General features: G+C 38.1%; 2 protein-coding genes and 2 long non-coding RNA genes across 8 annotated transcripts in view; 2 read left to right on the forward strand and 2 right to left on the reverse strand.

Moving 5' to 3' along the window:
• Window positions 1–1,791: 1,791 nt before the first annotated feature.
• On the reverse strand, window positions 1,792–19,901 carry PTCD2 (pentatricopeptide repeat domain 2). 3 transcript variants are annotated; one of them, XM_064403424.1, is made up of 10 exons: window positions 19,809–19,901; window positions 16,738–16,830; window positions 14,344–14,473; window positions 13,454–13,571; window positions 12,102–12,180; window positions 10,691–10,782; window positions 7,825–7,938; window positions 6,297–6,371; window positions 5,442–5,555; window positions 1,792–4,054 (listed from the first exon to the last, which is right to left on the reverse strand). In XM_064403424.1, exons 2-10 carry the CDS (start codon window positions 16,775–16,777, stop codon window positions 3,830–3,832), a joined length of 987 nt encoding a protein of 328 aa, XP_064259494.1. In that variant the 5' UTR covers window positions 16,778–16,830; window positions 19,809–19,901; the 3' UTR covers window positions 1,792–3,829. The 3 variants fall into 3 exon arrangements, with proteins under 3 accessions (XP_064259494.1, XP_064259493.1, XP_064259495.1); XM_064403423.1 differs by lacking the exon at window positions 19,809–19,901 and having other exon boundaries at window positions 16,738–16,852; XM_064403425.1 differs by lacking the exons at window positions 14,344–14,473; window positions 16,738–16,830; window positions 19,809–19,901 and adding an exon at window positions 13,970–14,100.
• On the reverse strand, window positions 5,591–6,289 carry LOC135289646 (uncharacterized). The gene is made up of 2 exons (XR_010352396.1): window positions 5,844–6,289; window positions 5,591–5,743 (listed from the first exon to the last, which is right to left on the reverse strand). It is a non-coding gene; the product is annotated as an uncharacterized LOC135289646 (long non-coding RNA).
• LOC135289645 (uncharacterized) lies at window positions 6,160–17,686 on the forward strand. 2 transcript variants are annotated; one of them, XR_010352394.1, is made up of 4 exons: window positions 6,160–6,282; window positions 7,012–7,094; window positions 11,617–11,687; window positions 16,817–17,686. It is a non-coding gene; the product is annotated as an uncharacterized LOC135289645 (long non-coding RNA). The 2 variants fall into 2 exon arrangements; XR_010352395.1 differs by lacking the exons at window positions 11,617–11,687; window positions 16,817–17,686 and adding an exon at window positions 7,790–9,001.
• Window positions 19,281–20,599, forward strand: part of MRPS27 (mitochondrial ribosomal protein S27) — a 41,619-nt gene continuing 40,300 nt past the window's right edge. Inside the window, exon 1 of one of the 2 annotated variants that reach the window (XM_064403421.1) lies at window positions 19,281–19,434. In XM_064403421.1, the coding sequence (XP_064259491.1) occupies window positions 19,371–19,434 (64 nt within the window). In that variant the 5' untranslated portion in view covers window positions 19,281–19,370. Of the gene's footprint in view, window positions 19,435–19,535; window positions 19,643–20,599 lie in introns of those variants that run through there. The other variant, XM_064403422.1, reaches the window with a different exon arrangement.

The raw sequence follows: 20,599 nt of genomic DNA on the forward strand, positions 1-20,599 counted from the left end.
ACAGATGTAATTTAAAAACAAACAAGTCTCTTATTTCACAATCAAAATTTTTTAGAAGGATGCAAATCTGAAGCAACCTTGTGTTGAAGAAGAAAATTAACTTGGGAGAAGCACAAAAAAAGCGAATCTTCCTCACCAAGACTCAAGATGTTTGTGGAAAGGAATATGAAAAACAACAAAGTATTAACTCATGGAGAAATGCAGAAGCATCTACAGCAGAGAAATGTCAGTCCTTTGAAGACTGCATACAATCCATATATATCTGAATGTAAAAATGAATGCTTTTAAAATTCAATTAAGAATTTCAATTTAATTTCAATTTAAATTAATTTCAATTTAAATTCAATTTAAATTTCAATTAAGAAAAGGGGTCCAACTTTCTCTTAAAGGTATAACCAATATAAGAACTTATAACTGTCATTGGTCTATAAGAAGCAACATCAACAGCCTGTCATCTAGATAATTTATTAGGATTTCTACAGAATACTGTACACACTGTACTGTGATCATTGACAAAGAGAAGTTATGTCAATAAATGCTGTAAATTTCAAAGTAAGTGCTGTAAATCTCTAGGTTTGCAGTCATCACCAACCATGACTAACAATTCGAGGCAGCTGTTGTCTGGACTGTCCATTTTAAGATGGCACATGTTAAATATAGGGCAAACAATTAATTCTGCCCTGGCCTTACATAAGTGACACTGCAGGCCATCGCTGGAAATAATGTTGGCAGGAGAGTATGGTCAAGAAACGCCACCTGCTGTCTCCTGGATCACTGTTCCAAAAGGCTGTTGCAAGGACACGCACAAAACTCATGTTGCATTTTACTGGAGAAAGAACATCTGAGTATGCTAAAGAGAGGTCCTTTTCCACAGAATACCCCGAAGAGCTCTCAGATCCTCACCATGGCTACTTACAACACATAAAATGTTAAGCAGCACTTCCTTAAGAATCTCTTTCTGTGAAACCTAGAGAAAAAAAAAATGCAGCAATTCACTTTGAAATGTAAATGCCTTGGGGTTTTTTTTCAGATTGTTAAAAATAAAGTTAATTAATTTTAAGAATGTTGACTTCTCTTTGGGTTCAAGGTTCATCATTGATAAAAATGGAGTATCAATTCCAGTAACAATGTTCATCCTGTTTTCTGAGGCTGTCTCCATAAGAGCTGTCTAGCGACTCAGCCCTTGACATTCCAGCCACTATTATCCAGCAAAACCCCTAAGTATTTGCCTGTCTTTAGACAAGCTTGGGCTCCTGATCTTGGTGCTGCGATACCAGGATTCAACGTCACCTAAGTACACTCAACTAAGCATCAGATTGAAGACTCTTCAACATGAAAATCAGTGTGCTTAGAATCTTGATGCACCAAAAGATGAATGGATAAATAATCACCCAAATCCAAGATTACCCAAATAACAGGCTCTGGGACTTGTAGGACACAAATTACTTAGCTGGAAATCAGCTGCATAAATATTAGAATTTTCTTATTTCTCCCAGCTTTTTTTTCCCTAAGGTAAAAGGTTAGCAGTCTTCCACCACACTTCTAGAGCAACAGTCAACATTCTAATTTTAATTGTTTGAATTTGGTGTATGTTTCTTTGAACCTATCCTTTAATCTTATGTCCCTGCTTTCCTTTTCTACTGAAGTACTGTTAGTCAAGTGCATCTCCTTTCTTTCTCAAGACAAAGATGTTATTTCCCTTTTAAAAAATCAACTTACAAATAAACCTCAAGAAAACACTAACCTCGAGAAAACAAGTAGTCAAGAGAAAACAGAATGGAAAACATAAAATATTTTGACAATTTTAATAAAAGTTATGATTACTTCAGTTGCAGGTAGGAGACAGCCTTGGTTAGGAAGCTAAACAATTCTCATTAGAATGAACAAGCACACATGCACAGTCCTAGGGGTGCAACAACTTCTTGTAATTAATACAAGTTTTAAAGTGCCAAGTTAGGAAGTTAAACATAACTGACTTTATTTATTTGCTATGTAAAACTAAATGGGTTAAACTGTCTTTTGATGGCCTTTAAAAACATGGCATTTATACACTTTCAACATCAAAAGAGTGGTCCCAATTGTACTGGATGACACCAGACAGTTTTCCTGCCCATACAAACAAAGTAAACTGAACAGTAATTAATTCCTTTTAATTTTTTACCACTAATCCATGCCACAGTGCAAGCAGCCTTTACAAATCTCATATCAAATTTATTTGTGGAGAAATGATTGAGAACTTCCAAAGGGTCCACCACATAGTATTGGAAATGTTGAAAGAATTTTCAACAAAGGGAAACTACATGTGGAATTACATACTACACAATATTACAGAAAAATTAATAGCTGTGGTTTTAGATTACTGTCTGTAGTACTTTAGTCTGTGCCACCAATCATAAAAAGGGTACACACGATTCACAGAAGTGCGATACACACTTCATATTATTCTTCACTTGCATGCAATTCCATCTACTTTGTAACAGTTTTTGCACATTTTAAATATTAACAAGACACACTGTGACAAAAGAAATAAGTTACACAGCTAGAGCTTCAGAAGGAAACATCCCACTGACTGAAGCCACATTTGTTTTGAAGCATTGATGAGTTCTTGTTTCTTTGGTGTCCCACTGACTTCAGTGACATAGATGCAGATATTTATTCACAGAAAATGTACTCTGAGTTATGACTTTTGCTTGAGCAGGGCAGAGACAAAATAAACAGAAGGTAGAGGAGAGATAATTCAGCCCAACTCAGCTTGTATCAAGCTGAGTTCCACCTAGTCTTCTGTTTACAAGACTGCCAGGTTCTTTTATCAATGTGTTCACCATTTCACATGCAAAGGAATCCAAAGGCACATGAATGTTAGCCAAGACATCTCTGTATCCAATTCCTTCTATTCCGGATGGTGAGTGAGTTCAGATTCTTGGGTACACAGGATTCACAGACACAAACAACTTTTTATTGCTAGAGTCCAGCATATTTGATCTAGAGTCATTAAAGCTGGACAAAGTAAAGCTTCTTTGTACTTTTTTTCAATCAAAAAATAGGGTAAATTATGCAGATGGTGTAATTATAGCTAAAAATGTGGCCAGAATTGCTCTAAAATTTTTTATTACTTAGTTGCAAATTTGTATCAAGATTGGCTTATCTAGGAATCTTAACATCAGAAAAAAAGAAGGAAACATTTTGTGCACTCACTCTGAGAGTGACTTTTGATCAGGAATTTCCTTCAAGTGAGAAAACAACCACTTGGTCACCATGGCATTTCCATGATCCCAGTTGACAGGAGAAAAATACTAATATATTTCTTTAGAAGAAAAAGATATTAAAGTGAACAAAAGATTTATGCTTCCCCCTGATTCCCTTGAGATCTACAGACTTTGAATTAACACTTCAAGCACTTCCATGCTCTTTTATCTGGACTCTTGCATCTTCTATCCTTTCAGTCAAAACAATTAATCTGATGAAGATCAAATTTTCTTCTCATGAACCACAGAAGTCAGGACAGATACTCATACCACTTTGCTCATTTTGCTCACTTCCATCCATTCACTTCCAGAATATTTAGCATAGGAAAATCCTGATACAAAAGCCTAAGGAAAAAGTCAAGCCTTTTTATCATTCCCATTTCTGAACAACATACAAATACCCACTGTTGCAGCTTGTTTTTAGGATCAAAATTAAAACATGGAAGCTACATGATCTGTTTTTAAAATGAAATTTTATACAAACAACTTAAAACTCTCACTCTGTAAAAACGGAAAAGACATTTTATTTGAACTCGGATTATAAGAGATGCTATCAGCAGTTCAGTTTGGCATCAAATACAGAGCTATCCTAACAACAGATTTGACCAAAATGGATTAGCACCCTGACAGCCCAATTGTTTTTGATTTAAAAGCTTTGCAGTGGTCTTCTTTGAACTAGGAATCTGGAAAAGCATGTCTTCCAGCGTGCACATGGTTATCTGTCCTGAAGCTTGTAGTTTCTTATAAATATTTCCTAATTTGACAGAAAGGTCAGGGCTCTCTTCCATCTTTTCCCTGACTGCAGCCAGCTAAGGAAGAGAAAATGACATATTGTTACAGTTCAGCAAATGGAGTTCTCATTCTACCATCACACTGAAGAAAAGCAATAACTCATATTAAAAAACCAAAGTACACAGTGTAAGATAGGTGGCTAAGGCAATGACTCATAAGATGAGGATTTTATGGAAAGTACATTATGCATCACCACAAAATGGTGGAAAGGCACTGGTTATCTGTTAAAGAGAGTTTATTAGATTTAAAACTTCCTCAGAGTCGTACAATCCTATTTGCAGCCCTAGTACAGACAAACACAATTATTTTCTATTTAAATCCAGGAAACATAATTGCTTCCTGGAATCTACTTTCCAGATCAGCACAATTTTAATTATTATGATGTATCTTTGTAAATGCACAGTACAGTACCAATCCATAAAATTCAGACCACAGAAGACTGAGAAGTTCTGTTTGCCATACACAAGAGTATGAGCTCAAGTGTTAGGTAAATCCCTTAAAAATATTATTATCAATAAACTCTTGTGGAAGGGGACAGCTAGGACTAAGGCTTAGTCTTCTTTTGGCAGCTAAAAATTTCCCAAAGTCAAAATACAACACTAAAACATGCAACGTTTATTACAACAACTGTACAAAACAAAATGCTGCTTAAAGAATTTCTTTTCAACACAGCAGTTAATATATATGGGCTATTTTTGAAAGGTTGGCCCTCTCCTTCTCGTAATATTTACTGTTTTGCCTATTAGTTACTAATTTTGTTTAATAGACAGCAGTGAAAGAATAAGTATTTAATTATTAACACAGTCTTAAATGTCTTGTTCTATAGGCATATCCAAAATAATATACTAAAACAGCTTCAGGAAAAGCAGCAGAAATGCTGACAAACTGAGAGGGGCTTTATATGTGTTCTGAAGGAAGCCTTCTTATTGTTCAAGACTGTAAAAAACAGTTTTCACAGTAAAATATTGTTAAATAGCAAGAGCTACTATTTCCTATATCACACTTCCCTGTATAGCATGATAGGTCTTTCATATACTACCAACTTAGCAATATCACTGTTACCAGAAACTTTATTCTCATTTCCTATGAAATGAAAATAGCACAGGAGACAAGGGATTAAATCATTTAATGCCACTAGGGAAAGTGTCACCTACATTCAGATGAAATACAAGCTTCTAGAAGCAAGATCTGAAATAAAAAGTGAAGCAAACAGATAAGTTTGCCTCAGATTAAGTGTTTTGTCCAAGAGCAGAGGAAGCCAGCCAGCTGCTTTGGCCTCAGAATGCACCAGAACCCAAACAACTAGAGCAGGGCAAACTCAACCTGAAATTCTGTATGTGAACCACCACCACTGTCATGGCTCAGCCCAGTACCATGAACCTTCTCTCATCACTGTATACTTACCACCTGTTCAGAAAACTCAGTTCTTTTCACAAAGGGAGGTGTATCTACTTCCACTGCTGACTCTAATGTTTTTATTACTTCTTTTAGCAAACCAGATCTGAGCTGGACGAGAACCTTAAAATTAAAATAAAAACACACCACACAAACAGTATATATCATAAGAATGCAAATTTTTACAGAAGTGTTTGAGGAAGACATGAAGCAAAGCAGGGCAAAATACATTTCCAGACAGTGCACTGAGAAAAATCCATCCATTGCAAAGAAAGAGATGGAATGATCAATTTCTTCAAATGTTTGGGGACCTGGAAAGGAAGGTTGAGGCTTGAGGCAGAGCTCCTCGGAGAAGCTGCACTACCTGCTCTTGAATAAAGTGGATTTTACCATGGTTTAGAGGTCACTTACATGGCACAAGCAGACTTTCTCCCAGACTGTAGGCTACACAACTAAAGAAAAAACTGTTGCATGTACACATGTGGATACAGTGTGCAGGGCTGAAGGAGGCCTAAAGTGGGCAGAGCATTTACTTGGAGCTGGGTTTTTAAAATCTTTTGGAGCTAGAAAGCCAAAATCATAGCTAGAAATTGTTCATGGGTCTATGCTCACAGATGTAGGATTGGTCTACTTTACATTCCCACCTATTGCAGGAAGTGATTTTAAAAAGTGGGTGGAGATTGTTAACAGTTCAGAATGTAAGTCATCCAACTGACAAAAATTGTCCGTTGGCTCAAAAACAAGCTCAGCAACACTACCAACACACGCCTGTAAGAGGCTGATCTTCTGTTACTTTGCACTTGGGAGTTTATTGGCCAGTGTAGCATACTCTGCAAGATTTTAGTACAAGGCAAGCATACTTACTTTAAGGTTATTGTATAGTTTGTTCTCTGTTCTCATTATCTGGGAACAGTAAAATTTGGCTTGTGCTACATCGTTCTGGGAAGGAATCATAAATAATACAAAAATAGTCATACACGTGTCAGAAACTTGCACAATGAAAGAAAAACAACAGTCCTTCACAACTCTTCAATAAATTACTATGCAGCATCTAGAACCCCTTTACCAAGACCCCCAGACACCAAACAGCACGCAGCCTGCAAAAGGAATACCCCATGCTGGAGTTCCCATGCCATCTGACTCTTTAGTACAGTATGTGTCTGTCACATGTAACCACCACAGAGCATGAGATCACCTAAAGGATGGAATTACATGCTCACATGCATGTAATTACACATATGCTCAACTCAACACATGTCAGAATAATGAAGTGCAGCATATGTTACTCTGTGTATTTATCCAGCCCTTCTAACCTTTTGGACATACATATTTACGATACTGTATCTATGTCATCAATTGATTTGAATAGACATTAAATGTTACACTGACATCTACTAGACCAAGCAATGTTACTTGGGATCAAGAACCATCTTTCTTACAGGAAGGAGTGCTGTACAAAATTAATTCAGTTTAAAGAACAATTAAATGTAATGTGGAGCATTATTCCATTTGCAATACAAGAATTTTATCATGCCATTGTAGACATGAATAAATTTATTTCAATGATACTATTTTTCAGGGTTTCCATTCACACAGACAGAGTGAAGAAGACCACAGAGTGCATAGAAACTTTTAACAATTCTACTCCATTCATCCAAATTTGTGAGTAAGATCAAATTTATAGCACTTCCAGTGTCTCCAACCTCTATTTTAACATGAAACAGAGAAGGTTCAGGACATACCCAACCTGTATACACAAATTAATGGCAGAGGAAATCCAAACTTTATTCCAAACCGTAGAATTTCCTAATAGTTATTCTCCTGCTCCACTTTTCACCCTGTGCTGTGTCAGAGCCTCTTCAAACCAGTACTTAGGCATATGAGGTAAAGCAAAACCTCTACAGGCAGAAACATATTGTGGAGAAATTCCACCTCCCTGGCAGTAGTGAAACACATATCAAAATGTTTGAGTCTGCCTCCCAAGACGAACATTTAAAAGAGATGATTGTGCAAATACTTTAAATTATCATTTTAATTCTATTTAATGGAAATTACCACTAAGTAGCAATATCTGCAGGACTAGATCCATGGTGACACCTAACCTGGAGGCCTAACTCTATAATTTTTTAATGTTCTAGATAATATTATTACAAAATACACATGCATTAGACTCGAGACATATGTTGAGATTTAGAAACTTCCATATTCAATTTGTGTGAACATTATCTATAATCCTACTATTTCAAGAGCCCCAAAGTTCCAATACTTGAAGCTATTACATAGTTATAATTTCTCCATGTTAGCTTCCTTTCACTCCCCATCTAGAGCAAAACTCAAGAGTATTTCTCTCTCTCCAGAGTCTCAGGCACGACCGAAAACAAAGAGACCACACCTGCTTGAGAGCAGCCGCCATTGCAAAGCAGTATGCTCGCAGGGGCAACGTGTCACCTTTTAGCTGTGCTTCTTCAAGCAGTCTCGCAGAGATTTTGGAAGACTCTGGGTTGTCCTGCATAGAAATATCAGAGGAAGTTGTGCTTGTTATTCTGGCTACCTGAAAGGAGTATAGGCACCTACAATCATATTCAGAAGGTGTTCAGAAGTCAACATACTGTACAATCACAACAGCAATATGTATCTGAACCCAACCAAGCAGATTCTGTGAAGCTCTTTTTGAGAAACAGAACATAAAAATATAATATTTGAAGTGACAGAGGTCACAGGAGGGTATAAATACTTCTATTATTTTTACAACTACACCTTGCCCTAACTAGCTGGGCTTCTGCAACAGATGAAACAGCCCTACCAGTATCCTAAACAAACAGACATTTTCATTTTCACTTTCAAATAATTTCTAAATCAGGAAGGAAGATTAATTTTTGTTGTTACTTTATTACAAAAGCTGCATTAGATAGTTACTGAAAATCAACATTTTCTAAACTTTGAACTATTAAGTACCATTCCACTAAAGAAATCTGTATACATGTGAATTTGAACATTCAGACATTTTTAGCCTCTCTTAAGGATTAATTAATGGAAAATGCTTACAAATTATATATTCTAATATTACAGCTTAAGAAATCTGCCTTTTTCCAACACAGAAGGCTTCCATTATTGTTGGGAATCTTCAACAGACGATACTAAAATGCAATGAGTTTAGCTGTGTGCTACCTCTCAAACTATCAACTCTCCAAACCAATGCTGCTCACACTGGAAATCACAAGTGGAACTGACTGGACCCCAAACAAAATAGCATCTGTCAAACCTAAAAGCTGGCAGCAGGAAGGTTTTGTAACAATTAGTACCACCAATATGGATAATAGTCCTCAGATTTGGTGTTGATTTCTGTTCCTAGTATTCAAAGTGTCATTCCTGAAAAATATGGTTTAAAATATGTTCCTTGAAAATTTAGAAATATTTTGACCACCAGAAGATTGGTTATTATTATATAAATAGTTTGTTATCATCAAAAGGCCCATAGCTCTTTCCTGCACTAAAGGAAAGACCATCTGTTACCTCAGAGTATGGCAGTGCCTTACAGAGACTTAAACCAACCCAGAAGTGTTTTAGAGTTGACCTCAAAAATACCTTTGTGCAAACATTAAACATTAATTCCTTTGTTTATCCACTGGAAATAATCTCAGTTTAAGCCTTGTACATTTTTGTCTACTGCTCTCTGGCAAGGTTATTCAAAAGAAACCAAGAATGGTAAAAATCCAGCAAAGCTTTTAATTATACCAGTACCATTATTTCTATTATTTGAGTACTGCATCTTGAATATACTTAATTTCAAGACTTTTTCTGACATGTCTTATCTTGTATGATGAGAAAAAGCAAGCTTGAGCTGCACATTTTCTCCTCCTCCTTGTAAGAGATAAGCCAAATAGATTAAGCTTTTAAAAGAGCACCACCTAATCCTATTTAGTGCATAAAGGGTTACTACAGCTTACTTCCCCACTGCTAGTATTTTATATTAGTGAAAAAGCCCCACAAATGTATTGTGACTATTCAACCCAACCAGGTGACAGTGCAGAAGCATCTCCCCCTCTCTTTTCATCAATAGTAATAATGGGCCAGATTCTCTATTGAAAATATATGTAGGGCCAGAAGTAGAGGAAAAAGAAGCCTTGGGAACCTATTCCTGTTGCACATACCTTGGATCCCAGCACTCTAATTGCAGGACATGTTAGAAAAACTTGTAAACATTTCAGGAAAGAAGCTACAGCAGACCTAAAGGCAGCTTAATTCATTGGAACTGAGAATTTCAGAAAAATCACATAAACTACTGCTGAGCTACCATTTTAGGCTATCTCCTTGTTATCACAAATGCACTCAGTTTCATTGTATGGTTAACTGAGAAACCTGAGGCAGTTTAGTCTAGCGGTATAATTTTTTTCTCCAGCTAGTATCTTTACAAAAGATGATGAAATGGAAGAAGAGTTCCCAAATGAGTTTGGGAAAGGTTCACATTAAAATTTCAAAACCCTTTTCCTGACCCAGAGATGGGTCTGGAAGAGGGTATTGCAGAACTGACTCAAATCTGGAGAGGAAGATCAAAATAAAAAAGTTCTAGGATTTCACTTTGCTATGAAAGGGAAACAGTTCTAAGAAAACACTAATAGAACTGATGTATTCTAGTTTCTTACCACACTCATGCTCTTTTTCTTTGAACTAAGCATACAGGTAAGTCTCAAGGGGTTGTCTGTTTACTTGAAGACATTCATTTACACTTCTTTTCTCCATTCAGCTGTCCATTATCATCAGGCATGTAGGGAACAGATTACAACTCTATTCATTGTCAAATTTGTGTACAGAAATGAAATTACAAGACTGCTTGTAGGGGGAGAGGGGAAATGGATGGGGATGTCTGGCAAATAGAACATATCATGTATATGCCTTAAGGAAACAAGACTATAAAACCAATACTGAGGCTGAAGCACAGCGTATTGTCTGAAGAGATGGAAACATCATTGAGAAAGAATAAGTTAATCAAAGGCTTTGTTTTAAATTTGTTTCTTAATGCTCCTGTCCATGCAACCTTTTAGAGTTTTTTTTTGTTTGTATGGGAAACAAATGTATGTGCACCATAAAATGTACAATGAAGCACCTTAGAGACTATACATAAGTTTAAAACACTTGCACTAGATACAAAATCATGACAGGGAAAATATGGAAACCCAAAAAGTCCAAAATTTAAAATAAAAAAAAAGGAAGTGAAAGAGAAGAGGCATTTCAAACACTTATTCATTCATAATACTTACCAATTTATAGCATATTGCAACTGCAAGTAGATAGGTTTCTCTGCTGAAAGGTATACCTTGTTTTTTCATTTCAACCAGAACTTCCAAAGCACCTATCAAAAATATATTAGTGTTACTGACTTCATAAATTTAAGACTGTACCTCTCATAACTGAAAAGAAGAAACAAGTCAATAAGGTATGAGTTCAATAATTTTTTTTAAAAATATGAATGTAAAATGAAATCTGTTATTTAAAAAATTCAAGAAGTTTAATGCACAGTCATTTGGATCTCTTTCAACTTAGCAAGGCTTTCAATTTACACTAGCACATGGCCTTATTCCTCTATTATTTTTATGTGAAAATCTAAAACTAAATTCTATATACTTGAAAAAGCCACCCTCATTGTTCTTAACTGCCCAGAAAGCTTCCATCACTGCAGACCAACTACATAGCATCTTCTCATTAACTCACATGGCCCATTTCACAACACTGAATCACAGGATCACAGAATCATTAGGTTGGAAGAGACCTTCAAGATCACAGAGTCCAACCCAGCCCTAAGACCTCAACTAGACGATGGCATCAAGTGCCACATCAAATCTTTTTTAAATCCATCCAGGTATGGTGGCTCCACCACCTCCCCAGGCAAACCATTCCAATATTTCACCACCCATTCTGCAAAAAACTTTTTCCTAATATCCAACCTGTATTTCCCTTGGCGCAGCTTAAGACTGTATCCTCTGGTTCTGCATTTAGGTGCTGATCTAGGTTTCTTTTACAATGGCCCAGTCGCAACTTTTAGGACTCAAATTTGCCAAATGTTAGGAGACCAGCTGTTATGTGTTCAACAAATATCAAATAGAGGAATTTGCTTGAAAAGCTTTAAGGTGTTCTCATGGGAAGTCTTTTAAGTTAGGTCAGATGCTTTCTCCTTGTCTTCATACAGGGCCAAACTGATTTGAAGCATTGGACTTCTACATTGCAGTAGCCACTCTGAGAGAGGATACAAGTAAAAAGGTACTCTTCCTTGCTCATGTAGAATGGAGAAAAAAAAACATTGAGGAAATTAACATTCCAAAGCTCACATAAACCAGGTTTTGAATAGAGAAGAAAAAATGCTATAGGAAATTACGAAGCAAAGAAAAGTAACAGTTCAGTGAAGAGGTTTGGGGGAAAAAGCTCTCTTGGATAACAACAGTTCTGTGGAACTTGAACGACAAGAATTCTGTAGAGAATGTGAAACAAATAGACCCTTCCATTTTTATTACACTACAGTGCAACACATTCAAATCCACAGTCATTTATACGATGTTTGGCCATCCAAAACCATAGTAAATCAGCCAATACATATATATATACACACACATGCACCATCTATAGTGAGAAGCATCTTCCCCAAAATTAATTTGCCTTAGCAAATACAGTACTTACTTTCAAAATGGCCCTTTTTAAACAACATAGTCATCAAAATATGGAATGATGTACTGTCTGAGAAAAAACCATGCAAATTCTGGAGAGGAAATAGAGCAAGCATAAAAAATCAGGACAGTGAAGAGTCTTACTGTGCACAGCATTTAAGGTCTTCCTACTGGAATAAGTCTGATCTTTACAAGCTTAGCATTTAACTCTCTGGGTTCCTTGACTGTCTGTCCCTCTGTCAAATGATGTCTAAAATACCAGTAAGTCATTATGGTCAAAAGCTCACTAAAATTAAACAGAAATTTCCCAGAGAGTTCCACAATCCTTTTTTTTTTTTTGAATGAATTTCTTGTTAATCACAATATCAAATGATCAGCACAAGAGCATGACTGATGATAGTAAGAACATCAGAAGAGAGAGGAATTGAATTTTAGACACTAAACACTGTGTGCTGGGAATAGACAAAATATATCAGAGGTGTTGAGTTTCTGCAGCAGAATCTGGAGAAGTGGTACTGTAACTTTATCCACCTGTACTATAAGTACAGCAGTTCCTGCCTTAATGACACAGATCTCAATAAAAAAACCTCAAACCACAATAGAAACTACATATACTCTTTTTTTACACATGCCTAACTTAAGAATAATAGCAAGACTTCTCCCATTTCTGGCTAGACCTATCTCATGCCTTAATGAATTAATATCAGTGAGGTTTTCATTGGTTGCCAGAGATTTTTGAAGTCACAACATTAATGCACACACTGGACCTGATTATTGTCTTGCCATAATAGCTCACAGAGAATTTTAGAAATGTTCAGAAACAAGTCCTTCAGTTTCTTCAGCACTAAAAAGGCCAAATTCCTGAGCTGGTATCATACCACCTCTATAGTGTTCAGAGAGAGACTGAAGTACAGAGCAACACAGTGGACCTGTTGGTGCAAGTAATCCAAGGAATTTCAGAGGACTACCACAGAAAAACTTACAAGTGCTCATTTGAAGAATGATTTAATGCAACACAGGATGCAGGAAAACATGCATCAGGTGTATTCATTTACGTAATTATTCTTTCATCAATACTTTTTATTCAATTTTTATTCAAATTATACAGTCATACAGAAATAAAGTTACCAATCAAAGTAGCATTTACTTTCCTTTTAATTATTACACTAAAATAAAAAACAAAAAAACAAGCAAAAACAAAACAATGTGATCTACACACCCACATTAATGTCATAGATATCTTTGTTACTGCAACACATTTTCAAGTCTATCAGCTCATGCAAGGCTCATATGTAGCATACCATTGCTCATATTTGACTAATAATAAGAACAACAATATATTTAATATATACACAGGGGAATTACCTGATCTTTGATAAGTTCTACTGCAGGTCTTTCAAGATCTAGCTCATAACACAGCCTCATAAAGAGTGGCCCAAATTTAAAATTATGTAATGCTGTGATTCTATTCTGTTCATGGTACCTATGGGAAAGATTTAAAAATTAATCACACAGGGCATGGAATTTGCCACGGGAGAACAGCTTTAAAGAGACAGCAAGATCTGTAGCTGCAATGACAGAGGCACACTTTCCTAGCTACATCAGCCAAAGATACATAGATAACAGGAAATAAATTTTAAGGAAACTTATTGTTTTGATCAAACAAATAAATTAACTGGTAATAAATAATCTCTTCTATTACCAATAAAGTAACCTTCATTGAACAAATAATAGAATGGGTCTCTGCCTTGAAAATTCTGAGCTACTTTACCTTCTATTCACGAACAACAGCAAAGGAAGATGCAGCAGTTTATTTTAGCAGCAATAGCTCAAAAAAAGATAAAGCATTTCATTTTTTCCTTTATAGTCCCTATATCGTACCTGCTGGGAAAGTTTCCATTCATAAAACCTTCTGCTACTGACTACTGGTTGCAGGCCAGTTTATAACCAGGCATGTCTTGGCTGGAATGGCCCAGAACACCTCTGCCTCGCAGCTGTGGGATAATTTTTTTCTCTGGTTCACCATACTGTAGGAAACCACTTTGCTCCCATAGCTTAACCCTCCTTTGACCTGAGAGTCTCTAATGGGTTGGAAGATCCAAAGTATTTAAATAAAAATACAGCCTTAAATTAAGGGATTAACTATGCATATTGCAATTAGGGCAAGACCTCACCTACAGATATAGCCTGGGATGATCTAATAAAAGCAAAAAGATAAAGACAGAAAAGAGTGTTACCTGGATTGTTAAAAATACCTGTAAATAATTTTTCTGGCTAGCTCCACATCAGATGAATTCTGACATAAATGCAGCAAATTTTTTAATTCATTTCTGAGAATGATTCCATTTTTCTTTAGTTTTTCTTCAATATTTTTAAAATATTGATCTGAAAATAAAACACATACAACGACAGTCCATTACCTGTGTTACATAGTTACTACCTGAAACATGGAGACTCAGTGAAGCAGAACTCTTGTTTTTTTCACCAAGAAAATTACATAAAACTTCTAACACACAAGCATGCCAATATGTCCCCATGAAGTCATGTCAAACTTAGAAAACCAAGGAGATGCTTACTGTGAATAATTTCACTATATATGTTACAGAGCATATCAGGTAATGCAAGAGTTTTAACAAGGAACAAAGTTTTGTGACATTTTATGTTCTTTTTCTACAAGGCAAGCAAGCAAACAAAACCATTTCCACTCAGCATTCAAATGACCATAAGAACTTCTACTCAATACTGTTCAGACAGAATACTTAAATTCCTTCACAGCTGATGAACAAACAAAGACTTTCAAACATAATCTACCTATTTCTTTAAATAGCCATAAACTTGGAGTTGGTACCCCTCTTCTCTAAAAGAGAGGGTTCTCTATCCAGCACATTTTCCTATGACAAAGCAAGCAGAAAGACTAGTCCTTTGGTTGGTAATTTCAAGCCTCTGACTCAGATATGCACAAGATTAAAACCACATGTACCACCTAGCATCTCCATTCCTCTCATGGTGCTGCCAGCATCTTGGGCTGGGAAATGAACTTCTTTGCAGCAGTTGCTGGGTCACTGCTGTTCCCAAGCTAGTAACCTGCACAAGAGGTGCAGAGCAGGCACCCCGGAGAACAATGTGTACAGTTACTTAATACACATCTGTGGCAACATGCAAATACAAGTCCTTACTCAAGACTGAGGTGCAGAATTGAAGCCTGTGAAGCCAGATGAATGCATATATACAAGTATGCACATATAATGGCTGTGATGTGTTCAAAAGTGTGCAGGAATTTAAAAAAATATTTGTCATCTGAACTGTATTTACAGTATTCTAGCTAAATTAATAACTGCCAATAGTATAACTATTGTGACTACAGTAAAATAATTATAGTTAATACTTGCCTCATAACAACAATAAATAATAGGTATTATATATTTTGTATAACAGTTATTACTGCTTTCCCTAAATTTTCTAAACAAAGTTTATTACTAGCCATAGCTCTTTTCAACTTTCAAGTATAACATTAAACACTAAATACAGAAACCAACACACAAACAGACAAATAGGTGTTTGGAACGATGTTTTCATTAGTTTTCAAAGGATTCAATTTGCACAAAACCAGAAGGTCAACTGTGACCTACAAAGTGAAATATCTGGCTTCTACTAACCTGCTTTAGCAGAAATGATTGACCCCCAGGAGAAATTTCAATGTTTCTCAAGTATGGGATGAATAAATTACAATATGAGTATATCATTATCCCAGCAAAATATAATGATATTATGACTTACAACTGCACAATTTAAATTCTATTTAACACAGAAAAAATATCAGGATTATTTTACTTCCCTCTCTGTCCCAGAAGAGTGGTTTATATAACACTAGATCTGATTATTTGTCTCTTCTTGCCTTAAAATTAACTACAACCTTTGGAAGAGTTGTTAATTTGTATCACTAGCACACCCATGCATGATAAACCAGGAGTTTACCTTGTTTTTTTTAAATAACAAGGGCAGCTTCATGTTTATACTTATGTTTCTTAAAGAAAGGAATTTGTATACATTTTAAATAGCATGGCAAGACCAGAAAAAATCCACTGATCCTGCTCCTACATTAACCTGGAAAACAGGAATTAATTTTTCATATTCTGAGTAGCATATATCATTTAGAATCAGATGTACAACCGAGAACTCACCTTAGGCAAAAAAAACCAAAACACCTAAATATGCTAACAAAATTTAGGGAGCAAATTTAAAAAAAAAATACTGTGAAAGACCTTTTCTGGATAGTAAGGTAACTATTTAGTTTTGTGTTAACTTTCTGTGCTGAAATTATACTTGAAGCAAGGTTTGTAGACTGAAATAGTTCTTTCTATTAGACTATCTGACAAAGTTGGAAAAGTGAGGGCAGAAACATTTCAGGTATTGTATAAACACCTTACATACATGAAAGCTTCTCAACACGTATTCTCAACACAGCATAAGTAATACTACATTTCATTCTGCAAAGCCTCACATCTGCCAATAATTAAGTACAAAATTTGCAAGAGGAAGACATAATTTGTTTCTTTAAATGAAGTCAGTTGGTATCATATTATTATGACTTTGACTGTTTGTTTCCTAAGACTCATGCTAAAGTGGTGACTATGAAATAAATGGCATACCTTTATTGCCATGAAGCTCATTTCTAATCGCCACTTTCATCTGCTGAAATTCTTGTAACTTTATATCTTCTTCTGTTAGCAGATACCGCTTCCCTGCCATAAGAAAAAAAGAGGAAGGTCAAGTTTTATGTTACACTGTATGATTTAATAGTATGGAACCTAGCAAGTATGAATTACAGACAACTGTGTGATGCCAGACCACTGGGACAGGACACTAAAAAACAGACTGCAAAACTGCAGTTACTCACATCAATGACAAAACAACCAAAATAATGTGTCACAGCTTTCCAGAACTTATGTGTACAAGGACGAAGAAGTATCTAGTTATTGGATGCGCAAAACTAAAACTAGAGGCTACATTCCTCTCCACTAAGCCAAGGTACAAGAAGATTCTGCACAAAATTCCTGCTCCCTCCTTTACAGCTTTATAAGAATTTGTCTTGTTTTCCTTTGTTTGCCTCAATTCACTAGTGGCAAAACTTGCTTACAACACAAGTGCTGTCCTAGCTACTATAAAATTAAACATTTTGGAAGCTCCAAATGCAGTAGGAAGTCACAAAAAGCTTATTTTTTTAATTTATAAAAACAAGTGTATTATTTGGATTGTAGTAACACTCTGGAGACCTAGTAATGTTCTGCTGCAGTACAGACATCAGAGGTAAGACAGCCACCGAATCTAGGATGTCAAAATTAACTATGGGTGCTGATTTTAACTGTACTGTGTCGCAAGCTGATTTAAAACAAGCATCATGCAAAAGGTATTTGACAAGTTTTTGCTCTCATAAAAACAGGTGTCCAGAGGATTTTTATTTGCAATTACTGACTTTGTAACAGAGAGCCACAATAACAGCTTATACTGCTAATTACAATCTAATAACAATCTAATATTTTAAGGTTTTGGCTTATAAGGAATTATTCTAACCATTAAAAGACAAGAGCAAGTATTGAACTGACTTAGGCTGTTTATTCTGCGTATCCCTAGGAAAATGTAACTGACCATGTGAATAAAAACACTTGTTTTCTAAGCAAGTGAAGCATGATAATGACATGCTTCATAAAACCTGAAGAAAAAAATCCATTAAATGGTACATTTATCCATTAAATTTAATTGAAACAATTCCAATGGGTAAACAAATAAATTTTATTCAGCATGAAATTGACCTGTATTACACTGACATTTCCTTCCTACAGACCTCTGTTGGTTTAACACTGAAAGACCATCCTTGTTATGAGCCTCTCCAAAGCTGGTGCAGCACTCATGCTGGTGCCTGGGGTGGGACTAGTGCACCACACATCATGGACACTCAGCGGCCAGTGTCAATAGAGAGACTGGAGCAGTAGAATTTTATCTTTCTTGAATCCAACTTGCTGAACTGTACTGCTTCCTTAGACACATACCTTACAGTATTGTATTATGGAAATGTTTCAAAACCAAAGGGACTGCCAAGGATAAAGGAGGGAGATGGATATGAGAGGTAGTCCAGATTATCTCAGAGAACTCAACCAACCAAACTGCTTAGTGTCAGACACACTGCAACCCTTTACACAGCCATTCAGACAGAGGAGTCTCCATGTCTCTCAGGGGTATAATATAGGTGTAACCTGAGTGAAACTTTCAGTACTGCTGGCACAGCAGGATAGGAGCCCTGACAGGGCCTAGGCTGGGAAGCCCTCTGCTATACCTCTTTTCCATGTGCCCCTTTTTCCTTATCTCTGAATCCCAGGGTCTGGATAAGGCTGTCTCCCAGAACACATACACATTTATGAAGCTGCACGTTTATTTGTTTAGTTTTGGGGTTTTTTACTGTCACTAACACTGACCCCTGGGATGACCTTACTGCAGCCTTTCAGTGGGGCCTGCAAGAAAGCTGGAGTAGAACGTGCACAAGGGCTTGTAGTACTAGGACACGTGGGAATGGCCTTCCACTGGAGTCAAAGGCTTTGATTAGAGAATAAGTTTAGGCAAGATGTAAAGAAGAAATTCTTTACTAGGAGGGTGGTGAGACAGCAGAATAAGCTGCCCACAGAAGCTAGATCTAGCCTTCCAGGACATTCTCAGGGCCAGGCTGGATGGGGCTCTGAGCAATGCAGTCTAGTGGAAGGTGTCCCCACGGCACGGGGTTCGCAGTGGATGATATTTAAGGTCCCTTCCAACCCAGGCCACCATGTGATTGCTTCACCGATTCTAGGACGCCGTCTCCACCCGCAGGGCACCTCTGCCGAGCCAGCTCGGCCTGTGCACCGCAGCACAATCCGCGGCGCTCCCCGCCACAACACCCGGCGCCGAGCGAGCCATCCGCGCAAGAACTACAGCTCCCGTCAGGCACACAGCTGGCAGCGGCGGGCGGGCCTGCCGGGAGCCGCAGTACTCCGGCAGCTCCGCAGACAGCGGGCAGCCCCGCGCCCCGGCCGGGCATCCCGGCGCCCACCCCCGCCGCACAAGCCGCGGTACCTGCGGGCGCGCAGCCCCAGCCGCCCGGGGCAGGCGGGCGGACTGCCGAGCGCCGCGCCGCCTCCCGCGCCGCCCGCCCGGAGCCGCCCGCCAGCACCGCCGCCATCTCCCGGCCGAGCCCGCGGGGCGGGGCGCTCGTCGTCCCCCCGCTCCGCCGCCCGCCTCCTCCGGCCTCGGCGCCATGGCCGCCCCCGTGCTCCGGCGCGCCGTGCTCTGCAGCGGGAGCGCCCTCAGCGCGGCCCCAGGTCGGTGCGCTGCTGGCGGGGCGGGGGGCGCGGCGCTGGCCGTCGTGGTTGCCTCCGGCTGCGGTGGGGAGCATGAGCAGGGACGGGGTGCTGGGCAGGGACTTTCCCTCTTCATCTACTTCTGTGTGCATGCGTTGGAGATAGCACAGAAGACATTTAATGGCTAGTATGTAGTGCAGGAGACTGTTCTCAGTTTGTTTTTTAATAGGTAATCCTCCGAACCGATTTCATAGCTCGACCTCCCTTTTTGGGTTAGGGCGAAAAAGCCACGCGGAATTTTACGTGAGGCCGCCAAACCCGCGGCAGGAAAACTGGTACCGGCGGTGACAGAGGCGCCGCCAGGGCTGGTGTTTTGGAAAAGCCAAAGGCCTGACCTTTGGGAAGAACTGACCCAAAGGCTGGGTGCAGTGTGGTGGCGGTGGGTGGCTGCTGCGCCTGCCGAGCGCGCGTTCCTCCTGGCAGCGGGGACGCGCGGCTCCGGGCCCGGCCTCGGGGCCCCGCAGCGCAGCGCTCCCGCACGCAGGGCCCGTGCTGCGGAAAAGCGCTGGAACCCTCGTGCTTGCTAGTGGCATCACTAGCTGTGAATGAATGAATGAATGGCTTTTTGTTTTTGCTGAGGGAAAAAACCGCCAATAAAAGATCCAAAACCCGCCACACCAAAGCCCCCGAATTTTTTGTGTGCCGCTTTTATCAACATAAGGAAAAAGACTGCTAAAGGAAACACCGCCAACCAACTAGAAATACCTTTTTTATTATTTTATTTTCTAACTGTTTGGTAAGGTCTTGTACATATTTTTGAAGACTGACTGCGGAATTCTGGATTCTGAATCTTTTTGATGATAGTTTCTTGAGGTGTTCGGTGCAGGATTTGTGGGTATAATTGCATGTCAGAAGGGTGATCAGAAGGAAAAATTGTTTCACAACCAAAACGAAACTTTTAGTGCTAGAAGATAGATAGATAAAGATATTTAGATTAAGGCTTTGAAGTGGTTGCTAAGACTTTAGTGTAGCATTGTAGTATTTATTTATTTTTAAAATATTCTCATTTCATAACGTTAATTCCTGGGACCTTCTGCATGTATTTCTCTATCTTCCTTCAACATATTTTATCCAGATGTTCCTAATGCATTTTCAAGACCTCATCATTTATGACTTATACACAAAT

This window comes from Passer domesticus, chromosome Z, assembly GCF_036417665.1.
Source record: "Passer domesticus isolate bPasDom1 chromosome Z, bPasDom1.hap1, whole genome shotgun sequence".
Lineage (NCBI taxonomy): Eukaryota > Metazoa > Chordata > Aves > Passeriformes > Passeridae > Passer > Passer domesticus.